Genomic DNA, 25,152 nt, shown 5'->3' on the forward strand with positions numbered 1-25,152 from the left:
TGGACTGATTAAAAAACTGGGCACATTCAGATACTAGGCCAGACCCCTCTTATAAATTTAGACCACAGACTAGACCCCATTCAGACTTATGAACTCAGATCTCAGCCAATAAAATAATGGGAAATAATAACACCTTAAATCAAATTCCTTAATTAGTTCTTGGGCTGCTTTCACACTTGCGTTGGACGGCTTCCGTTGCTATCCGCAGCCTTGAGGAATTACGGTAACCGTTGCAGGAAACGTTTTATTCCTCATAGACTTCTATTAGCTACGGATAGCAACGGATGGTCTTGCATTGCATCCGCCCCGCGGCACATCAGTTGTTTTGTCGCTGACAGTCGGGTGGCTGGAACGCTGCATGTAGCTTTTTTCTGCGCTTTGCGGAGTGTCAAAAAAATGCAACCTTCAGGAATCCATTGGCATCCGTTGTTTTATAATGGACGCCTCTGGTGGCGGATTCCGTTACAATCCGTCATTTGACGGATTCCGTTAACGCATCAGTCTTTACACAACTGCGCATGCCCAGATGTGTAAAGTCAAGGAAAAAAGCCTATAACGGATTGCGTTATTTTGCACGATCCGTAGCATCCGTTGTGCCACTATATGCAACGCATCCGTTGCATCCGTCACACAACGCAATGCTACGGATGCCATTCAACGCAAGTGTGAAAGTAGCCTTAAAGAGGTTTTCCACTACTTTTACATTGATTGCTTGTCCTTAGGATAGGTCATCAATGTCTGATCGGCCGTGGTCTCACACCCCGCACTCTCGGTGCCGGCTGGAAATCCTCAGTTCTGGAGCTGACCTGTCTATAGCGGCTGCAGCCAGGTACTGGATATCTGCCTCATATTGATTTGAAGAGGAGGTGGATGTGCAGTACTCAGACATCGCTGCTATCAGAAGACCGCAGCTTTGGCACTGAGCATTTCCGGCTGCTTGCTGCCACTGCTGGCACCTAGAACAGCAGATCAATGGGAGTGCTGAGTGCTGGATCCCAGCCGATCAGGCATTGATGACTTATCCTAAGGATAGGCCATGAATGTAAAAGTAGTGGATAACCTCTGTTGCCTTATCCACTAAATTCAGACAAAAAAAAAATCAGACCAAAAGCGCTCGTGGACTCGACTTATTAAATGATGTGTGCTATTTGTGGTTATCAAAAAAAAAAAAAAAAATCAAATCTTTATTTTTATATAGCGCTAACATATTCCGCAGCGCTTTACATACATCAGGAACGCTGTCCCCATTGGGGCTCACAATCTAAAGTCCCTATCTGTATGTCTTTTTGGAGTGTGGGAGGAAACCGGAGAACCCGGAGGAAACCCACGCAAACACGGGGAGAACATACAAACTCCTTGCAGATGGTGTCCTTGGTGGGATTTGAACCCAGGACCCCAGCGCTGCAAGACTGCAGTGCTAACCACTAAGCCACCGTGCCGCCCATGGTTATGACAGATAGCTTTCATACCAATGTTATTCTATGGAATATGCACAAGTCTGATTTTTTTTTTTTTTTTTCTTGGACCATTCGGTGACCCGTTCAATTGTCAGATCAATATCAGCAATGCAAGTCTATGGGTTCGTGGAAAACCTTGGACCACACTGAAATGCCTTCCGAGTGCAAACCAATTTTCCCGGACTTACTGAATGGAAAAACTTTTTTTTTTTTTTTTTTTTTGCTCTCTATGTCCAAGATAAACTGATCACACTCTAATCAGACTCTAATCAATTCCTGATCAGAGTCTGATTAGCATAATTGGACCATTTTTCTTGGATGGAAGGAGAACGATCGTGTAACCCTAGCCAAGAGGGGGAGACTACTACAACAGATGGCTCATTACCAAAAACAGTGATAGTCCAAGTTACGCAGTTACAGGTATTGCAGACAACAAACACAGAAATAATGGCAGCTTTATGACCGGCAGGATGCCCCTATTCAAGAATGCCGGTAAGAGAGACCAGCTGTGAAAGACTGCAGTTACAAAATGATTTACCCATTTGCTTTCCCATGACATGACTGGCATATGTCACTTGCCATAAAGGGACTGGTGGTCCCCATTTCTACAGGATGGCTTTACAATGCAATTTTACAAATAAAATAAATACCGTACATATCCTTGAAGTGGTCAACAGCTCTGGTTGTGTTCTTACAAGGTAATCTGCTGGCTACTTTCAACTTCACGCACCTCCACATATGGTTCTGATGATTGCTGCATCAGGACATTAGTGTGCTATCGTATGGCTGTGTTTACATATAGCTTTTTTTTTTTTTGCAGAAAAGCTGAATTTAACAGTACCAGCAAAAGCTACGAAATTTCAGAAATCTCTTGCACCTTATTTTCTGAATGAATATGATATCTGCAGCATTTTTTAATTAAATCTACGTCAATTATTTCAATATATTAGCAGCATTTTTAGATCCATAAAAGGCAATGAGAAAAAAAAGCAACAAAAAATGCTTAACTTTTGTGCTGCGTTTTTGCAGTGTTTTTGTTGAATAAAACTTTCTTAAAGGGAACCTGTCACCAGATTTGGTGACTATAAGCTGCGGCCACCACCAGCGGGCTCATGTATACAGCATTCTAACATGTTGTATATAAGAGCCCAGGCCGCTGTCTGGAACATAAAAATCACTTTATAATACTCACCTAAATGGTCAGTTCTGTTCAGACTGGTCGGATGGGTGTTTCTGTTCTCTGGGTGTGGCACCACCTCTTTAAGTCATCTTTGTCCTCTTTCTTCTGAAGCCTGGGTGCATGATGCGTCCTACATCATGCACATGCGCCGACATTGAGGTCCTGCGCAGGCGCACTAACAACTGCAACTTTCCCTGTCGTTAACCCTAGAACGCATACGTGGGGCCTCGCAGGCCTGCTAGGTTACTTGTTTTCTAGTGTAGATTTCTATGGTTGAGCATTCTAGGTTAAGGCATTATCATTCCCTTAGGCCACCATTCACTTTTTGCGTCTATCTGATGTGTCTATATTACTATGTAACAGTATAGGAATGCACAGCAGAATGTGCTTTGCTGTAGAGCAAAATAATAAACTAAAATGTAAACTGTATTTTTTTGTTTACGGTGGAAGGTTCATCCTGACTGTGACCACGGTCAGGCGTACACCTCCTGAGCTTGTGTGTTCGGCAGAGCCATACACGCAGTATGTCTCTAGCCTTTTCTCCAAACTCGTTCAGCTTGTGTTATTTTTCGGCCACCTGTATATTCCGCTATGTCTTTGTCTGGCGTTGTTTTCCGGCTTTTTTTTATCATCTGGTAATATTTCGAATTTACATCTGTGCCAAATGTATACAGCCAAGCTTTGTTTTAGGAGGAGCCTGCTGCAGAAGGGAAAGTCGACTTGCCATAAAGATGACACTAATATTGCAGCAGCAAAGGAGATTTGTGGCGCTCAGTCATTGACTGTCGTAGCAGCTAATGCCTGTATTTTATTGCCCCCTAAAAGCTGCTCTGCTGCCGGATCAAACCAGCGGCCATAAGACTAATTCTGAATGCAAATAACGGCCAGTAAGAACACGTGCCTGGGATTTTATCGAGTCCGACATTTGAAATGGGCACATTGAATATTGTTGCCCCCCCCATCGCCAGGTCTATATTTTCAATGAATGGGAACAAACCGCTAACGGTTTAGCATGCCTTGTATACCTTTGTGTCTGCTCAGTTTTGTCAGCCTGCAAGTATTAATGTGCTGTGAGATGAGAGGGGGAGGAGAAGATTCAATGCAGCAATGGATATGTGATACAGCTGCCAAGTATCTGCATGCTGAGACCAAGAGCTAAATTAAAACTAGTTAGTGCAGCCCAAGCTCCGAGAAGGGTTACAGCCAGACATAAAGCTTTCTGCTACTCTGCTTACTTCTAAGGGAACCTGCAGCCCAACACAAAATTTGACTTGATCACTCATCCCCTCTAAAAGTCACTATGGACTTCCCCGGGCTCCGGATGACCATTTCCAAAATGGGGCAAAGGCTTAAATAGTCTCCGCTTAATGGAAGGAGGCCAGAATTGGACATTTCGGAGGTAGCAGAACATCTGTATTCCAACAGTTGGGGTTGTGTAGCATAGGGGGTACTGATGGCCCTCCTCTGTGGCTTTAATCAGAATTTTCAGCCGGAGACTGGTAAGTCACTGCTTAGGGTTTATTAAATTTTTCTTAGTTTGTGAATTAATTTCTTGCCGTTTTTATAAAAGGCATGCCTGTGATGATCGCGTCTAGAAATGCCGGCTCACAAGATTACAGCCGTCTCTTTAGTATGCTGATCACTGTTGAGTTTAATTCACACATGGCATATTTTTTCACCACATATGTAGCTGCAGCAAATACACTTCAAAATGCATGTGGATTTTGTGGCTAATTCAGTGATGCCATTTGTTTTTGTGAACAGTAAATCTACAAAGTGTATATCCTCCTCTAAGTGTGCCAATACACATGATGTACACACAGTAATAATCAAGAGCAGAATTTAGGCACATAAATTTGTGTTATCCATAACCTTTCGAGTTCAATATTAAAAACTCACAATATATCCAGCAAAAACTGATCTTCATTGAACTAACGCAGACTAATGTTATCAGTTTTCATCTTAAAGAAGTTAGGGTAAACTCGGAGGTATTTTTTTTCTTGAGTAACTTCCTAAGGATCTGTTGATCTAAACACTAGGGCTCTCGCTCATAATGACAACTATGATTGGTCTAGAATGGATCTTAATGAATCCCACTGATGTATAACGCGGCTCTATCACCAGTATTAAACATCTTACCTGTCATCCTATATTTTTAGTGCTAAACACTATGATAAACGGAAAGGTAGTGTTCCATTTTGGTCACAAAATGTACTGGTACATAATCAGCTGTCATCTGCAGTTAGTTTGATCAGATCATAAGTCTTTTATATTCCAAGCCTATGAGCGTTATGTTCTACTGTCACTCATAATATCCATGTATAGTATATATGTGATGCCCCCTGATCAGTTAGTGGTACCCATGGTTCCTAAGGAAAGCAGGTAACCTGTAGTCTGGATTGAAATGGGTTTTACATTTATTGGTCCTTGTTCACATGTCAGAAGAAAAAAAAATTGCAACGTACACAATTTTGGCTCCGAGAATCGGATGGCACTCAACTATTTGACTCTATGGGTCTGTGAAAAAAAAGTGGACTGCGCTCTGATGTAATTTACACAGACTGACCGAATGGAGAAGATGGAGAAACTTTAATTTTTGTTTTCCACCTCTAAAAAAAAAAAAGACCTCGCTCTGATCAGAGGCCGATTAGCACAATCGGACGTTTTTTAATCTTGGATGGTGAAAATACGGTCTTGTGAACCTAGACTAAAGTGAATTTCTTTTGGTAGATCTCCTGTTTAAAAATTGTCCTTAGGGGTCTGTGTACATGTATGTCCTATAACTGGTTTACCAGAGCGTCTGCTGCATTGGATCTTTATAGGACACCACTAGAGCGCTGAAATAATTAAAGGGTATCTGTCAACACGATCCAGCTCTCCCAAATTACCGTATTTACGTGACCATGTTGCTCTCTGAAGGAAAATGTCATTTTTAATTTTATTTTTGCCATCAGTTGGTCCCTCTCTGAAAAATCATTGTTTTAATTTATATGCAAATAAATCTAAAGTGCTTTGGGCTCCTGAAAGCAGTTCCCAAACCTCGCACAGCCACACCTTCCTCTGCTCACTGGTTTGAATGCATGGTTAGTGAGCTGTAAAAGTTGGGTATGGGTGTAGAATATAGCCAGAGAGGCAAAAGCATGAAATGCAAAGCTTTTTAGCCTAATTTTCTTCTTAATTAAAGTGAATCTGTCAGCATGTTTTTGTTATGTAATCAGAAGACAGCATGCTGTAAGGGTTAATACAGAAAATTTTGCAATGTGAGTCTTATCACAAAGGGTGTTGTTGTTTACCTGCTATGTTTATTTAAGCTGGTAGTTTATCATTACTGTGACCAGCAGGCACAGGAGCACTTGTCCAGCAGCACAGCCTTCTGTGGGCAGCTCTTTCAGTTCTGCTGCATTGCTAAATCTAGGTAAAATATATCTTTGTACCGTGTGTTGTGAATGTTAGTTATGTTTTGGCTGCTGGGAGGCTCCCTCTGGTGGCCAGGAATGGTTTAGACAGAGACCAGGTGTGTTGTGCAGTGGGTGTTTCCTTTGCTAATTCTCTGCTTATTTAAGTCCTGGTCTGATTGCAGGCTGTTGCCGGATGTCAGTTGTTCTTTGTATCTCTAGCCTGCTTAATCCTGCTCTACACCACATCTACTCCAGATAAGGGCTTGCTCTTTATTTATTGTCTGGTTCTTTTGCTTATCTGGGTTTGTCATTTGTTGTGGTTGGTTTCAGTTTATTTCCTTCCAGGGATTTTCCCCCTCAGTGGATTGTTGAGGAACTCCCTGCAGTTCTGTGTGGAGTATAGCTCCTTTGGGTCCATGTGTTTGTGGCTTGTTGAATTTGTTATAATTCTTGTTTTCTGTTCATTGGTATGACAAGGGCACCTGGTATAGGACGGAGTTCAGATCGAGCGATCTGAGGGCCTTTTTGTACTATCAGGAAGTTGGTATTTTGCAGGGTTTTTCTCTGGTCACCATCAGTCTCTTTCCTGTCCTTTCCTATTTTAGTCAGCGGGGGCCTCACCTTTTGCTAATCCTGTCATCTACCTGTGTATTGTGTTTTTCCTATATCACCGCAGTCTTTGAATGTGGGGGGCTTGCTATTCTTGTCTATTTTCTGAGGCAGAGAGTTATTCATCTTTCCTACCTTTAGGATAGTTAGTTCTCCGGCTGGGTTCGCGGTGCACAGGATGTTAGTTCACCCCTACTACTTCTAGTTGTGATGGTTAGTAAGGGGATGGCGGCCAGATTAGTTGCCAATGCTCTTGTCACCTTTTTGCCAATGATTTGTGGTGGTCTTCCATGGTTCCGGATCATAACAACCGTGTTAGCCAGTAGAGATAAAAAATTGTTTAAAAGAACTGAAGTCCTCAGTGGTTCATACCTTTTTAATGGCTAACTGAAAAGATGGTAATAATAGCAAGCTTTCGAGACTGCTCAGGTCTCTTCTTCAGGCTCAATATAACACAAAATCTGAAGAGTCACATATTTATACACAACAGGACATAGAAGAAGATGTCCTGTTGTGTATAAATATGTGACTCTTCAGATTTTGTGTTATACCATGTCTGATGAAGAGACCTGAGTAGTCTCGAAAGCTTGCTATTATTACCATCTTTTCAGTTAGCCATTAAAAGATATCAACCACTGAGGACTTCAGTTCTTTAAAACAATTTGCTAAATCTAAAAACTTTGATTTTCTTAGAACAGCTGCACCAAGTAATCTAAGGGATACATCATTGGATTCAGAGTCTATTTGCCTATATCATGCTGTTCTCTGATAAGGTAGGAAAAACCTGCTGACAGATTCCTTTTAAGGTTGTATGCGCACGCTGCAGTTTTTTTGGCACACAAACTGCAACCAAATCTGCACCTTGTCACAGAGCCTGGAATTGTAAACAAAAAACGCTTGTAATGTAGGTGCGTTGTTGGTGCGTTTTTGTTAATGTGTTTTTTAAAGGAGAAACAAAATATGATAGGATAGGATAATTCATAGCTAGAATAGATGGATAGAAAAATAGATTGATAGGAAGAACATATACAGTAGAATAGGTAATAAGAAAGAGCAGAATAGATAGACAGCAATAACAGAAGAGCTCAATAGAGGGATAGCTAGCTTGGCCAGCTGTTTTGGGTTTTTTTGTATCATTATTTTAGTAAAAGAATGACGTGGGGCCCCCCCCACCCATTTTTCATATCCAGCACAGGAAGATCAGCAGCTGCAGGCAGCAACCCTCAGCTGTCTGCTGTACCTTGGCTGGTTATGAAAAATAGAGGGGATCAAACACTTTTTTTTAAATTTGATTTATTGAAAAAAAAAAATTACGTTGAGCCCCCCATTTTTCTAAAACCAGCCAAGGTACAGCAGACAACTGGGGGCTGAAATTATTAGGGTGGGAAGGGCTATGATTATTTAGCCCTTTCTAGCCTAACAATAGCAGCCCACTGCCTTCCTCAGCAGTGGCGCATCCATAAAATACGCCAATTCTGGTGCTGGACCCGGCTCTTCCCGATAATAAAATACACAAAGCACCCTGTTTCACCACTTTATTAACCCTGACAAGTCCCTTGCAGGGCCAAAGTAATCCACACAAGGTCCCACGGCGATTCATCTCTGCTACATCCTTGTTCTGTCATTGTGAGCGCCATAGAACATGACTGCCAGCTGTGAGTGCAGACAGATCCCCGCGATCAGAATGAACTTGAGTGACCCTCTGACGTCACATTTGCAGGACCCGCAATACCAAGTGTGTCGTGGCAGTGATGTCATGGGTTCACCGCTGTGAACCCCTCCACCAGGGGCTCACTTCAGTCGTGTCCTGATTTATAGTCACAGGTGGACGACTCCAGCTGTGACCGGAAATCACTTGAATTACATCACCACTGATAGCATGACTAACTTCAGTTGCTGTGTGGAGCTCACAGCGGGCAGTCTTGTTCTATAGCGCTTGCTGTGAGTTATAAACTGTAGCAGAGCTGAAAGCGCCCTGGGACCTTGTGTGAATTACGTCGGACCTGGAGGGGGTGTTAATGAAGTGGTGAAAGAGGATTGATTTTTGGTTTTTATTTCATATAGGATTTTTAGGGTGTTTTTGTGTTTATTACTTTCACTTACAGATTAGTAATGGGGGGGTCTCATAGATGCCTGCCATGCCTAATCTAGGATTTAGTGGCAGCTATGGGCTACCATTAACTCATTATTACCATGATTGCCACCGCACCAGGGTAATCGGGAAGAGCAGGTAAAGTCACGGGACTGTTGCATCTAATGCATGCGGCAATTCCTGGCGGCTGCTGGCTGATATTTTCAGACTGGGGGCTCCCAATAACATGGGTCTAACCAGCCTCAAAATACCAGGACTCAGCTGTAAGGCTTTATCTTGGCTGGGCATCAAAATTAGGGGGACCGCATGACCAAAAGTTTGGACACACCTTCTTATTCATAGAGTTTTTTTTTATTTTCATGACTCTAAAAATTGTAGATTCACATTGAAGACATAAAAACTATGAATGAAAACATGTGGTGTGAAACAACTGAAAATATGTCTTATATTCTAGGTTCTTCAAAGTAGCCACCTTTTGCTTTGATTACTGCTTTGCACACTCTTGGCATTTTCTTGATGAGCTTGAAGAGGTAGTCACCGGAAATGGTTTTCCAACAGTCTTGAAGGAGTTACCAGAGATGCTTAGCACTTGTTGTCCCTTTTGCCTTCACTCTGAGGTCCAGCTCACCCCAAACCATCTCGATTGGGTTCAGGTCTGGTGACTGTGGAGGCCAGGTCATCTGGTGTAGCACCCCATCACTCTCCTTCTTAGTCAAATAGCCTTTACACAGCCTGGAGGTGTGTTTGGGGTCATTGTCCTGTTGAAAAATAAATGATGGTCCAACTAAACGCAAACCGGATGGAATAGCATGCCGCTGCAAGATGCTGTGGTAGCCATGCTGGTTCAGTATGTCTTCAATTTTGAATAAATCCCCAACAGTGTCACCAGCAAAGCACCCCCACACCATCACACCTCCTCCATGCTTCACGGTGGGAACCAGGCATGTAGAGTCCATCCGTTCACCTTTTCTACAAAGACACGGTGGTTGGATCCAAAGATCTCAAATTTGGACTCATCAGACCAAAGCACAGATTTCCACTGGTCTAATGTCCATTCTTTGTGTTCTTTAGCCCAAACAAGTCTCTTCTGCTTGTTGCCTGTCCTTAGAAGTGGTTTCCCAGCAGCTATTTTACCATGAAGGCCTGCTACACAAAGTCTCCTCTTAACAGTTGTTCTAGAAATAAGGTGTGTCCAAACTTTTGGTTTGTATTGTGTGTGTGTGTGTGTGTGTGTGTGTGTGTGTGTGTGTGTGTGTGTATATATATATATATATATATATACAGTATATATATCTCTGCAAACGGAAGCAGGTCTAATTAATGGGGGGGTTATTTTGGGACACTACGCTGTGAGCAGAGGTATCAATGTCAACCTGTTTGTAGTGTGAGCAGTGTAGCTAGTTTTCGTCTTTCCTTTCAGCTGATATTCACCAGCTAGCTTTCACTACAGATGTCACAATAATGGTTAGTTATACTTTTGGCTGTTTTAGTTTTCAATAGGATTACGTGAAAGCGTGCCATGCAAGTTGTTAGTATGAATATTAACTACTGTAGTAAAATTGCTATGATACTGCAAACCTAAAAAAAATTGAAAAGTTACAAATGTGTTCACCAAGTTAAACATTTTTAGGCATGGTCCTTCTGTAATGGAGCAGCCATGTGAACAATTGTAATTACCGGTTACAAAGTTTTTCAATTATGATTTTGCAGTCCAAGTCCTGATAAGGAAGAGGCTGCCGCTCTGAGTTAGGCCGGCTTCTCACTTGCGATTTTCTCGTAGTAGTGCAATGCGAGAAAATCTCGCATTGCACTAGGACACATGGACACATGTTAAACAATGAGGCAGCTCCCATCTGCTAATTTTTTTTCAGTCCAAATCGGACTGAGAAAAAAATCGCAGCATACTGCGTTTTGGAGAGTTTCTCGCGCGAGTCTCTCCAATGCAACTCTGTGGGAGCGTGAAAAAAATGCATGTCACATGGACCGGCACTCACACCATCCTAGTGACATTCGTTTTTCTAAATTCGATGAGTGACAGCTATCTCACTGCAACCAATCACAGCTGCCGGTGGGCGAGTCTATATAATGCAGTAAAAATAAATAATTTAAAAAAACCGGTGTGCGGTTCCCCCCAATTTTAATACCAGCCAGGGTAAAGCCACACAACTGCAGGCTGGTATTCTCAGGATGGGGAGCCCCATGTTATGGGGAGCCCCCCACCCTAACAATATCAGCCAGCAGCCGCCCGGAATAGCCGCATCCATTAGATGCAACTGTCCCGGGACTGTACCCGTCCATCCCGAATTGCCCTGGTGCGGTGGCAATCGAGGTAATAAGGAGTTAATGGCAGCAGTCCATAGCTGCCACTAAGTCCTAGATTAATCATGGCAGGCGTCCCCCCGAGATACCTTCCATGATTAACCTGTAAGATTAAGAAAATTAAGACATACACCCAAAAATCCTTTTATTTGAAATAAATAACAAAAAAAACCCAACCTCTATCACCACTTTATTCAAGACCTCAAATACCCTTCCATGTCCGACGTAATCCACAGAGGTCCCTCAACGCTGTCAGCTTTGCTGCATCGGAAGCTGACAGAAAGCGGTCATAGACCACGACCGCTCTCTGTGAGCTCCCCGCAGCGACTGAAGTGAGTCGCGCTATCAGCGATGACATCACTCAGGTTACCCACGGCCACAGATCTCAGCGGGAGGACTTAAGCTGTGGCCGCGAGTAACCTCAGTGACGGCACCGCTGATAGCGCGGCTCACTGCGGTCACTCAGGGGATTTGCGGTCACCGGTGAGACCTTCACCGGTGACCGAAAATCAGGCCATGCCACACAGACAGAGCCGCGGGATGACAATGAAGTCGGGTGATGTTCATCCGACTTCATTCTGATCACGCGGCTCTGCCTGTGTCTGCTGTCAGCGGCCATTCAGCTCTGCTACATCGCTCTGTCTGTATCTGCTGTCAGCGGCCATTCAGCTCTGCTACATCGCTCTGTCAGTGGCTGCTGTCAGCGGCCATGTAGCAGAGCTGAATGGCAGATGACAGCTGCTGAGAAAAAAAAAGGATCACACACAGATCACACACGCATTACACACGCTCTGCTAGTCATTAAATAATTAAAAAAAGCATCGCACTTGCATTGCACACTGACCAAACATGAACTAAAATCGGCCGAGTTTTTTCATGCAAGTCGGACCGATTTTACACGCATAAATGTGATTCCAGCCTTACTGTTGTATCCCCCTTCAAAGTTTTCCCTATAGGAGAGCCCTCTTGGTTCTTTGGAGAACACCCGTTCAGCACTATTCATATTATTAAAACAAAGGAAAAACAAAAAGACCAGAAACTCTGCAGATTAGTGTACCACTTATTGAAAATCATAATCACTCTTAAGAACAGGGATTTGTAATTCTACAGTGTACAGCTCGTTGTCAAGAAGACCGGCCACCTCCTTTCCTTACAAGCGGGTTGCTATACAACTGAAGCAGCCAAGATGGCTGGATCCTTTTCTGCAGAGGCAAATCTACCTCTCCGACTACTATTCATGCTGCCCTCTCACAAGACTGTTCACCATGCTCCACCTCTCATAAAGTCTGTGAGAGTGAGCTGGGACATGGAGAACAGAGTTTCCGCATGACCTTCTCAGTTACGCTCATCAGCTCCCTATAACCTCTTTTTAGCAGACTGCTCCCTACAACACAATCTCTCAGAGACTGCTCCCTACAACACAATCTCTCTGAGACTGCTTCTTTGGTTCCCCTCCTTAAGACTTTAGGTCTTGTCTCCCTATTTTACATAGACTGATTCCTCAGATTCCCCATGCCACCTTCTCTCACAAACTATTCAGCATTTCTCCCCACCCATTCAGTTATACTGACTGCACCTCATTGTTCACGTAGGTGATTCAGAAGACTGTGCAGGTGTATTTGTACATCATCCCAGTTCTTTCAAATCAGTGGCGTGCCTCAGTGACAACCTGCCTGACCATTAAAGGGAGCTCAGTGAGTCTGCAGATTTTCCCTGACTTGTTGGCTTTGATAAAAAGGAATTTGTCAGCAGGTTTTTGCTACCTCATCTAAGTGCTGAATGATGTAGGTATAGAAACCCTAAATCTAACAATGTGTCACTTAGTTTACTGGGTGCAGCGGTTCTGACAGAGTTTTTAGAGCTCAGAAAGCTACCCCCACTCACACAAGGCTCTCTATGTACAATGCCTATAGACAGTGAGCTGCTAATCACAGAAGGTGGCATGTTGTACTCTGGCTCACGCGCTGCTGTAGCTGACCTAGTCAAACAATGATAATCTCCTGAAGCTAAAACAAACTGAAGGTAAACCGCATCGCTCTTGTTAAGAAAGATTTCTGAAATCTGTGTCTTAACCCCTACATCATGCTGTTAGCAGGTTTTTACTACATAATCTGCAGACAGATTGCCTTTAACTGTCTCACTGTAAAATGGACTCCGGGCAACTACACAGCTTCCCCCCACCTTCGCTGCTGGCAGCCTTCAGATTGATTTCCTATCTTGGTTTGGACCACAGTGTTTCATTTTAATCGTGTTTTAGCTTCTTCTATTTGCAAAATTGTGAAGACAGTAAGAAAGACATTTCCAGTTTAGTAGATGACATTGATTTCCATCACATTATATATGCTTTATGTTCTATTATTCACAAACAATTTAAGATGAATGAATCCGCCTCAATTACATGCCATTTAGCGAGATGTGCTCACAGCGATTTGCCAGACATAACTATTACATGTTGGTGTGCGGATGTCAAAATACGTGCAGTAATTTATGTAGCGCACTTGCCTTCTGTGTCACATTTTCCTTTTTTTAAGAATTTTTTCTTTTCTTAAGTTGCAACCATGTCAATATTTGTTTGATTTTTCTTTTGTTCACAGATGAAGGTCCTTATACAAAGTCTGCTTCTCAGACGAAAGCGCCCGATGGTTCTTTGGCTGTTAGACGACAGAGCATCACCGGTAGGTACAAAGCTACTGAACTACACCTTTATTGTTGTTTTATTTTTTTTTTCTTATAAAAACTGCCCCCCTCCCCAACCCCCACCGAGTTATGAAAATAGAAAACACAGAGGAGTTGCATTTAGACATCTCTGGACTCCAGTTTTCTAACCTCCTCTATAGAAATGACATCTAGAATCTGGGTATTACAGCAAGACCTCTGATATTAGTCCTCAGTAATTTTCATAAATTAATCCAGCGCTATTGGAAATAAGATTTACAGACGAATTTGGTCGTTAGATTCCGAGGTGTTGGCAATTTTTTTTCCCTATATTTACAGTTTCTTCTGCGAGACATACTTAGTGAAATAGCTGTTCTGGGTTTAAATCTGTCTGCTCTAATGAGTGTGAAAAAGCAGAAGAAGATTAAAGCGGCAGTGCGTGATAGACTCTCCCTCTAATTGACTGTACTGCTGCTGAGAGATGGCCTCTATAGATTCCTAGGAAAATGGTGCCGCTGAATTATACTTCGAAAATATTTGCAGTGCTAGATGTAAACTTACGCCCAGCTGGTATTCTTCCTTGTCAGTCTGTCACTTACGTTGCCTGCGCCAAGCGGATGGTGTAAAACAGTACTATACATTCTCGGAAGGAATATATCAGAACCCTGTGGCTGCAGCGGCACCCCGCTGGTAAGAAAGCACATCTCAGTAGGCAGTGACAGCAACGATTAGGATGTACATAATGATTCAATTACTGGTCTAATTGAACTGTGGCCAAAATATGAATATATATTACCGTATATTATCATTTTTGTCTGAGATCAACAACTATATTTTCATGGCAATGGGCACCAACATGTGGCATAATTAGCCCGCAGGCTCTATATTAGGTACTATGTATGTAGTAAGTATGTAGAAAAAGCTTTTATTACTAGAAACTGATTGTCGAGCGTCTTTTTTTTTCTTCTCTGTATTAATCATACAGATCAGTGCAGATAGGGGATAGTGGGGCCTGTGCAAGTGTAACTGAATTTTCTCTACAACTGGGCATTGTTCAACTTCGCAACAGCACTGCTGGGACCTCTAATTGGCCGCCAAGGTCAGGTGACTTCCAAAGCACATCATCAGTAACGTCAATGCGAAGTCAACTGACCACAGCGGCCAACCAAAGGCTTGATTGGTGACTACTTCCTCCCGGTGTAAACGCAGACCATGTTTTGCCCACACAACACCTTTAATATGCATTCTGTCCAATTATTAAGGAAAATGACAAGTAAATTACTGGAAATCTGTTACGAAGTTTTCGCTATCCCATCTGAGAGCAGCATGATGTGGGGAGAGAAACCCTGAGTCCAGCAATAGATCACTGCTTGCTGCAGTTTTAATAAAATAAGTTTTATCTACTACATGACTTCCAGTTCTCTGAATGCTGGGCTCTTTATAACCCCACTGACAGCACCGAGGTTGCGAGCCCGCATTAATAGGACACATACAACCTATGACTTACTGGTAACTCATCGGTCATGAAAGAGTTAGATAGGATGTACCATGATCAAAGTACATTTTAGTCAATAGATCTTGGAATATTGCTAAGCTCCACAATTGGATGTGTTTAAAAACAAATGTTCCTGTGCTGAGATCCTGTATATGTGCCCCTGCTATGTACTACATGGCCGTGTCTGACCATGCAGATCTGCACCAGTTCATGGTTTGCACTTACCACAGCTCCTGTCCAGTGGAGAAAGCATAGTCACTTATGATGTGAGTATAAAGACAAAACATTAAGGGTTCACAGCAGCTACTTTATCAGGTATCCAATTTCTCTGCCTGTTTTAGAACAGTAATGAATGTTTCTGACACATCTCCAGCCAAGCCCTCTGTGCTTATCGTCAATAAAGTCAGTGGTGAAGGAGCTCCAGCGGCTTCCGAGCTTCTATGTTACTGACTTGGTTTATGGTGAGCTCACAGGACTGGATATTTATACAAGATAAGGCAGAAAAGGGGTTAATGCTGCGCATCAGCCAAATGAAGACGTATAATGTTGATGAAGATGAGTATTCTTTTATTTCATAGGTCTACGCGTTTCAAGGTGACAACCTCTTCCTCAGGACCAATGCATCAACAACAAGACTTGTTTTTGATGCATTGGTCCTGAGAAAGAGGTTGTCACCTTGAAACGCGTAGACCTATGAAATAAAAGAATACTCATCTTCATCAACATTATACGTCTTCATTTGGCTGATGCGCAGCATTAACCCCTTTTCTGCCTTATCTTGTATGCTCATCCACGTGGGGCTGCAGCAGACGCCATTATCTCATGCGCACTAGTGGTTGTAACTGTCACAACTGATCCAGGTGAGTGTATATTTTCCAGGTATACCCCACTGATCACTTTGGTGTTACACTATCAGCGCTCCTTATTTTCAGATCTATAAGGACTGGATATTTGGTAGGAACACTCACTCCTGTGATAAAACACACAGGCAGGGAGATGTTTTCCCCCACACAAACACAGCTGTGAGCCCCTATTTATTAAAATGTGCTCTGTTCATGGGACAAGCCCTGTGAATTTGTTGGGGATCCTTGTAGCACCACAATGGGAAAGAAATGGGAATGGTATTCAAATGTTTTTATTTTTTGCCCAGATACAAAGTAATAAATCTTTTTGTTATAATTTTTCTCTATTTATAACCCTTTGTCCTGATCTCCGACCCCATTTGCTGTCCATGGCTTGCTCTTCTGGCTTTTTTTTTTTATCACTGGAGAGTTTTCTTCTCCGTTGGTGATATGTGTATTACACAGGTGTTTATTTTCAATACTACTTCACCATCAAGGTTTATATATGAATAGGAGGACCAAGGGAATAGTAGTCAAAAGGTCATAGTCAGGACCAATCAATTAGAAATAACATCAACGCTGCTTTTTTGCAAAAATATAACAAATATTTATTAAGTATAATAAATAGCAAAAAAGTGACATCAAAGAGTAATAAAGTGTACATAAAACAGAGATCAGGCTCAAAAAAGGGGGGTGTCACTGAAGTTCAAAACCAGGGATCCACCACCCATCAGGGGAGCAATATCAAGAATCGTAAGGGCATGACCTGATAGCCACCTGAACAAAGGAATTTTTTTCCAATATATCAATATAAATGCATCCACATTCCAGCAAACATCAAAAAATCAACATTTATATGGAGTCTGGTGACCGGAGGGTCAGGTCATAAGCCAAATATTGATAGCATAGCAGGCAGGTAACAATAAACGGTATATGCAAAGTTATATTAAACAGTCCCTGTCCTGCACTCACCCATGATAGTAAACGTGGAACCCGAGAAAAACGTGCCCCGACGCGCGCGTTTCGTTGTCTTCTTCGGGGGGCCGTGGTGTGATTTGCCATACACTCAGCCGCGTTTAACTAAACCGCTTCAGTGCCAGGCCGGGCAGCGATTGGTCGCGTGCGGGGTGGGACTCCAGCAGTGGGCCGCGTCATAGGGCATTCCCGGAGCCGACGCGAGCACTTCCTGTGTCGTCACACAGGGCGCGCGCGTCACTCCGTACGGAAGCCGGCTGACGCGAACATACCTGGAGTCACAGCGCGCACGCGCTCCACAGCCGTGGCCATTGAAAGAATGGGCAAGAAAGAGGGCAAGTGGAAAAGGGGGAAAGGCATATTCATGCAGACCAGTGTTAAGAATAAAGAAAAATGCATGTGAGAGAAACATCCCATCTAACATTGCCCGAAATAAACAGACATAGAAGAGAAACACCGGTAGTCACATCCATTACTAATATCAGTTACAATCATGGACCTACACAAATCCAAATACAGTCTCAGTGGTAACAGATGTATACACGAGAGGATAGCAAAATAAGGGCATATACATATTGTCACATCCAAGCAATGCTCAATAGATAACGCACTGATCAACTTAGTGCGGGCATAATCTCTGCATGATGGTATGGATGGAGTCCAGGTGCATATACCCACTTAATGCAAATATATATACGGGAGTATGCACAGTTCCCTCTTCAATGCTTTTTTCTCTCTCCTCTTTCTTCTCCATTGTCTCAGTCCTCCCACTATGGATTGATTAAAACCAAGATGTGTCGCCATCTTGTGACATGGGTCCATAAATGTAACTACATTCAGTACAGCCAGAGGATGGTGTCTCTTATGGTTGTGGAAGCACCAGTGTCTCATCAAAGAATAGTCTATAAAGCGGAAAAAATTCAGACGCAGCAGGTGGAGCCTGTAGATGAGGACAAACCAAAACAATAGACAAACACACCAACATTACTAAAAACGTTTTAAAAAGGACAATGAGGCAAATCACTAAAAAAAATCACGAAATAACATAAATCAGCCAAGACTGGGTCAGGTGGAAGTCACAGAAATAGAGCAGAGATTGGATCCTGTGAAAATCACAAGAATGGAGCGAAAGATAACTTCTCATTGAGTCCCCCAGGTGTCATAGTGCCCAAAGTGACGATCCATCTGCACTCGAGACGCGACAATGCCCGCTGATAGTTGCTGCCTCTCGAACCCAGATGCAGTTTGTCAATAGCCTGTACTCTAAAAGATGCAGGATTGCAGTCATGGTGCATCTTATAATGTCGGGGGATGGTCCGAAGGGAGCTCAGATCCTCTACATCTCTTGCCGCTATAATATCTCTGACATGCTCGCGTGTACGCACACGAAACTGTCGAGTTGTCAGACCGACATACAGCAGATTACATCCACATTTTGCCAAATAAATGACATGGTCTGTGTTGCAAGAGATGTCATGTCTGATTGTGAACTCTCTCGTCCCATCCACCGATGTAAACGAGGAGGCTCTATCAATATTCTTACAGGCCACACACGAACCGCAGGGGAAGCATCCCCATCTTGGTTTCCCGATGTTAAAAGGGAGGGTATCTCGATGCACGTAGTGACTATGCACCAAGATATCTCGCAGGTTCTTTCCCCTCCTTGCTGTCATGAGGGGATGATCAGAGAGGGCCCTCGGCAATGTGGGTTCAGTTTTTAGCACGGGTCAATGTTTATCAAGAATACGTCTTATCTCCCCCCACTGGTTACTAAAGGTAGAAATGAACCATATCGGTCCAGTAGTAGACTCCGTTTTGTTGGGTATAGATAAGAGTTGGTGTCTGGAGGTGGCTTTGGCCCTGGAATGAGCTCGTTTAATACTACGTGCACTGTATCCTCTGTTTCTGAATCGCTGGGAAAGGTCCTTAGCCTGTGCGTCAAAGGATTGATTGGATGAACATATCCTCTTAGTCCTTAAAAACTGTCCCACAGGTATCGCCCTGATGGTTGAAGGGAGGTGGGAGGAAGACGCATGTAGCAGACTGTTCACTGACGTCTCCTTACGGAAGACGTCAGTGTGAACAGACCTGTCAGGTTGGATAAAGATCTTAATATCCAAAAAGTCCATGGTCTCTAGATTACTCCTGAAGGTCATCCTGATGTTACGGTCGTTGGAATTTAAAAAAGAAATAAAAGATGATAATTCAAGGTCGGTTCCCCCCCAGATAATGAGTACATCATCATTGTATCTTAGCCAGCACTGCAAATGGGAAGCGGCGCATTCGCCGTCGCCGAAAATCTCCCTCTCCCAATAGCCGAGAAAGAGATTTGCGTACGACGGCGCGCACGCCGCGCCCATTGCAGTGCCACGCTTCTGGAGGAAGAACCGATCCTTGAAAAGAAAAAAATTCCGTGTCAGGATGAACTCCAGGAGTTCAAGGACCAAGTCCTGCATGGATGACTCCCAGCGACTCATTCGCAGAAAGAACTTGGCTGCCAACAGCCCATCTTTATGCTGGATACAGGAGTAGATGGACTCCACATCTGCTGCCACTAAGATAGAGCCATGATCCAGATACAACCCGTCAATCCGCCTCAGGACGTCTGAGGTGTCTCTGACATAGGAGGGGAGCGTTTCGACCAATGGATGTAAGTAATATTCTAAAAATTTACAAATTGGGGTCGCAAAGCCCTCCTATGCCAGAGACAATGGGACGCCCTGGGCGACAACGGGGGTTCTTGTGTATCTTGGGCAGCAGATAAAAAGTCGGAGTGACCGGAAATTTGGTGTGGAGACCCTCATAAACTTTCTTAGTGATAATTCCCTGGGACAAAGCCATGTCCAGAACACCAACTAGTTCAGCCATAAATTCACCCGTGGGGTTGTAGGATAGTGGAGTGTATGCCTCCTGAACTCTAAGCTGTTTAAAGGCTTCACGTTCGTACATCTGGACTGGCCAGATAACCACGTTCCCACCTTTGTCCGCAGGTTTAATTATAATCCCCTCCATTGTTCTCAATTCACTCAGGGCATTTCTCTGTTTGATAGAGAGGTTGTGATGGTGACTCGACCTGTTTAATTTTTTCAAATCTTCCATCACTAGTTTGTTAAAAATCTCTACCTGCGGGCAAAGGGCAATAGGGGGGAACGTGGTTGATTTAGGGTACACCTTGGGTGGAAATTTACCTGTAGGGATACCCATAGATTCTTCCTCCAGTTCCTCCAAAGTAGCAATTGCCTCCAATTCTTTGGGTGAGAAGTGCTGAGAATCGGTATTTCCTCGAGAGTGCAGCTTATGAAGAACTAGCTTCCTCGAGAATAGGTGAAGATCTTTGATCACTGTGAAAGAATCAAAGTTAGAATCGGGAGAGAAAGTGAGCCCCAACTTAAGAACCTCCACCTGATCTTCACTCAAAGAAATATTAGATAAGTTGATCACCTGAAGGTCGTTTTTACTTTTCTTATCAAGTGATTGTGGAGGGGTCAATTTCCGTTTCTGATTGGGGCCTTTTCCCCCCCGATTTTCCGTTCTTACTGGTAAGTGGAATCTCTCTAGGAATTTATTGGCTTTGTTTCCCACAGGCTGCACATCCTCTGTTGAGGAAATTGAAGAGAAGGAACTGGAGCGAGAGCGTGTGCCTTGTTTCTTAGAGGAAAGATTATGTCTCCACCTATATACGTAGCCATTACTATAGTCAGACGCATCTCTCTTTTTTTTTTTTTGTTATAATTTTTCTCTATTTATTTTTTTTTTAATCCAATCAATTTTTATTGTAGGAAGTTACATTACAAAAAAAAGGAGAAATTCAGGTATCATTGGCAATAATACACAAAGAAAACAACGCTGTAACATGTGGTAGTGTCACCTTTGATTATGATTCACATTTCCTGTCACACCACCACCAATCATGTCTGATGCAAGTTGCAACTTTTTTAGGTTAATCAATACCCAATACGTATAGAATCAACCTACCAATTTACTCTTTAATCCTCAAAATGAGGGATCCAAACAACCAGAACCAGAGAGTAAGAAAGGAAGATAAGAAAAGGGAGGGGAGAGAGAGGTGGGGGAGAGGGGGAGAACCATGGATGGTTGCAAGGAGGCAACCAGGGAGGGGGAGGGAGGAGGGAGGGAATTGGATGGCGTTTTGGGGTAGCCCGAGCAGTAACAACAACAGAGATTTAAACACCTTGACTATTGACATGTGGTATGGGTGAACACCCTGCGTAACACACACTTTGAGCCTATTTGACCCGTTTTTAATTATCAACAGTTTGCCCTGGAAACAGATGCCTGACAGGGGATGCATATACAGAGTTTAACCACGTGTCCCAAATCTGAAGTATTTTGTTTTTGGCGCGGATGGAGTGAGCCAGACAGAACTCGTATTGGCATTGGAGATTAATTCGGTTATATAGTTCAACTAATGTAGGCGTCTTTGGGGATTTCCAGTGCAAACTTATGCAATATCTGGCAGCTACTAGAATGTGAACTAATAAACCCCTGGATTCCCAAGAGAACTCCTCTATACCCACGTTTAGCACTGCCAGAGCCGGATTCGGATTAATACGATTGCCTGTCAGCTCACCCATCAGGCCAAACACCTCCAACCAGAATGAGAAAACCTTGGGACAAGCCCACCAGCAGTGACCAAGAGTACCCCTTTGGAGGCAGCCCTTCCAACAATGTGGCGAATAATTTGGGAGGAACTGTGCTAAGTTGGCTGGGGATTTTTCTCTATTTATAACCCTTTGTCCTGATCTCCGACCCTATTTGCTGTCCATGGCTTGCTCTTCTGGCTTTTTTTTTTTATCACTGGAGAGTTTTCTTCTCCGTTGGTGATATGTGTATTACACAGGTGTTTATTTTCAATACTACTTCACCATCAAGGTTGATGTGGATACTGTGATCATCCAGACAAGATGTGGAATTGAGACACGGTAGTCCTATTCAGAATCAAAGTATTAGTATGTTTTCTAGTAACTTTTATTTGTGCAATAACTAAATAACTTTGTGTAATGTTTCAAGGGGTTGTCTGGGAAAATACAGAGCCCATTGAAATGATTGCATTCTCAGTGTAAAGCAGGGCCGAACAGGTCCGCCAGAGAAAGTTGCCCTTTGTAATCGCCAGTGCTCCCTGATCCAGTCCGCTCCATTTCGGCCCATCTGCTTGACGTAGTAGAGTATGTCCTGTGTTGACGCATCATCAGTACTGTATGTGATGGGGCAGGCTGGTTGACCTTATTTCAGTAGCTAAGCCAACCTCTTCTGGGTATGCTTTGTAATAAAGGAGAGGACTGCCAGCTCCGCTTCAGACAGTACTGTGTCTTCACATCATCAGTGAACATTCTGCAATGTCAAGCATATAAGGAAATAAGGGTAGAGTTGTATAGAACTGAATTATTTACAATGGGCGTAGAAAAAACGTTTCCAATCCTGTATAAATTCACTTGATTATCTGTTTGAACACATCCTAGGAATACATCTTGCACATAACTGTGAAGATGTAATTTACCCTCTCACTGTATATGCTGTGATACTATGTCATGATATGCATATTTCCCTGGTTGTATTAGTTGTAATTCATGTATTTCCTTGGGGGAGCTACTGATCTCAATGTGTCTCTCTCATACAATTGTAGTCTTGGCATCTAATGTGATTATGTAAATAGCCTGTCCTCTTCTTTCCAGAGTTGTGTATCTAATCTGTAATTGCATTGGCCAGTGAAGGAATAGTCATTGTTCTGCACAGCAGGGGATCCCTTCATCTACTGTGGCTGGCAGACATATGGGAGCCCTGTGATGGACCAAACCATTGATGATAGGATGTGTGACCCCCACCCCCTGAACATGGTGGGCTGGTCAAGGAGCACAGACAATGCATTTCCCTTTTTGTAACTTCAGAGTGAGCTGAAACTTGAAGAGAGCAGGAGCCCCAGCCTGGGTGGCTGTGGACACGGACGGAGCTAGGCCTGTGTGGCGGCCCGTGGGATTGTGTGGAACTCTTTGGACTACTGTAAGGACGATTGCTTTGTTATCCGGTCCGAGGATTGTCGGGAAGGGCCCCCGAATCTGTTTTACGTGGACTTATCGTGTGCTGTTCTTGTATTCCTGTTAATAAACCTGTTGGATCGTCCCTCGGCCTCGTCCATCCTTTGCTCTGTTGTACACTCCCGTCACAATAACGAAAATGGTCTTGAATAAACTGTACCTATCCACTGACTAAACTGCATAGCAGAGGCTGTGTGCACTTTTTCTACCACTTTAACTGTTCCAGCATAATGGAGAAAAAGACTTAAAATTGATATCCAGGACTTTTTTGAATTCTCCTTATGGGGCCAAGCACTTATCAATAGGTAGGTTTCTAACTACCTGCCTGTGCTGTCCTGTGACTATCTCTCCCACTTCAAAGTGGTCTTGGACCATTCCTAACAGCAATTTTCCTGTTTCCTGTGATGTCACCTCGACAGAGCAGCTCCTTCTCCCCTCGGGTCTGTTCTGTCAACAGGGCGTTACTGCCGATGTCCCGTTGCTTGTCAGTCGGCTCTGCCTCTGTTGATGTGACATCACAGGAAGGAGGACAATCGCCAGCTTGAGCCGTCCGTGACTGCTGCGAGCTGGAAGACATCATCAAAGGGCAGCACAGGAAGGTAGTTGGCAACTGCCTACTGATAAATGCTTAGCCTCAAAGGGTAGAACAAAGTCACAGATAACCCCTTTTCGCAACTTTGCGAATAGGTTTGGTTGTAAGATATGTTAGTTTTTTGTGTGTATTATGAAATAGAAGTTTAATCTGTATTCCAGACCCTGTGTGTAATATGATTCTGCAGTCATGTGCTTCTTCTTTCCCTATGGAAGAGATTAACACGTATACGGTATTCTGAAGCCCTATTAGTATAGTGCTTACTCTGTATTTATCTTCATGCTTCCAGTGACTATCCTTTCTGGATATGTTAAATAAGAACCTCTCTCTGAAAATCTATGCTTACCACATGTTTTTGGGGGTTTTTTTGTCTGCCAGACTAAGAATTATATGACCCCAATTCCAAAAAAGTTTGGGTACTTTGCACCTTATTCCATTTCACTGGAAAAAAATCAAGTCATTTAAAAATTGATGACCGGAAAACATCTAAAAAAAATGATCTGCCTCTAATTTAATATGAGATGTTATTTTTCATTGTAATTTTGCTATATGATTTTAATGAGAACCTACTGATCCTCCCTGCATCATGTACACAGCACAAGCTAAAAAGTTATGGGATATCCGCCTAATATTAGACTACATTCCCACTATTAGTTGAGTATTTGACCCTGCATAATTGCTGCACCTTAGTCTACTTGTGTTTTCCATTGCGTTTTTTTGTGTGATTTTTGTTTTTGAACAAGCATTTTTATTGGGGTTGTATAATTCTTAGTATGGTACGCAAAAAAATAATGTAGCAAGCACAGATTTTCAGAGAGGCCTATACTCACTTCCATGGCTGGCGCTGTTCCAGCTGTCCCGTGGCTTACGTGACAGTGCTGGAACAGTGTTGGCTGTGAGTCTAGGCTTTTTTATTTTTACCTGGGGGAAACATGGAATCAGAAAGGTTTGTCCTAGTAGTGAACAACCCATTTAATAATGTCAAACTTTGACTACTGATAATAACCAACTATTAAGTTACACCTTAACGAACACCTTCCTGTTCCTTTTGCTATATGTATATGAACGGCGACTACATGAGATGAATCTGTGTACTATTAAAGAATAATTATTACATACACCACAAGTCTACAGTTAGCATTTTCCTAGCTCAAAATACTAACACATCAATAGCACACAATTTAACTCACAATTATGTAATAGTATACCACCAAAGTTATCTAAACGCAAACACACACACACACATATATATATATATATATATATATATATATATATATATATATATACATATATATATATATATATATATATATATATATATATATATATATATATATATATATATATATATATATATATATATATGTATATATATATATATATAAACATACACACACACACACACACACACACACACACTAGCAGCCCAAGTTACCTGAGGAGTTAATAGCAGTGATATGGCACCAAGGGGTTTAAGCTATA

The 25,152-nt window shown here is 42.8% G+C and overlaps 1 protein-coding gene across 16 annotated transcripts in view; it reads left to right on the top strand.

The window, feature by feature from the left end:
• The window catches only part of GRIP1 (glutamate receptor interacting protein 1), an 809,174-nt gene that overhangs the window by 517,681 nt on the left and 266,341 nt on the right, over positions 1-25,152 (top strand). For 15 of the 16 annotated variants that reach the window (XM_075344840.1, XM_075344832.1, XM_075344833.1 and 12 more), the window contains exon 2: positions 13,650-13,730. In XM_075344840.1, the coding sequence (XP_075200955.1) occupies positions 13,650-13,730 (81 nt within the window). Of the gene's footprint in view, positions 1-3,841; positions 4,137-13,649; positions 13,731-25,152 lie in introns of those variants that run through there. The other variant, XM_075344841.1, reaches the window with a different exon arrangement.

Source organism: Anomaloglossus baeobatrachus, chromosome 4 (assembly GCF_048569485.1).
Source record: "Anomaloglossus baeobatrachus isolate aAnoBae1 chromosome 4, aAnoBae1.hap1, whole genome shotgun sequence".
Classification (NCBI taxonomy): domain Eukaryota; kingdom Metazoa; phylum Chordata; class Amphibia; order Anura; family Aromobatidae; genus Anomaloglossus; species Anomaloglossus baeobatrachus.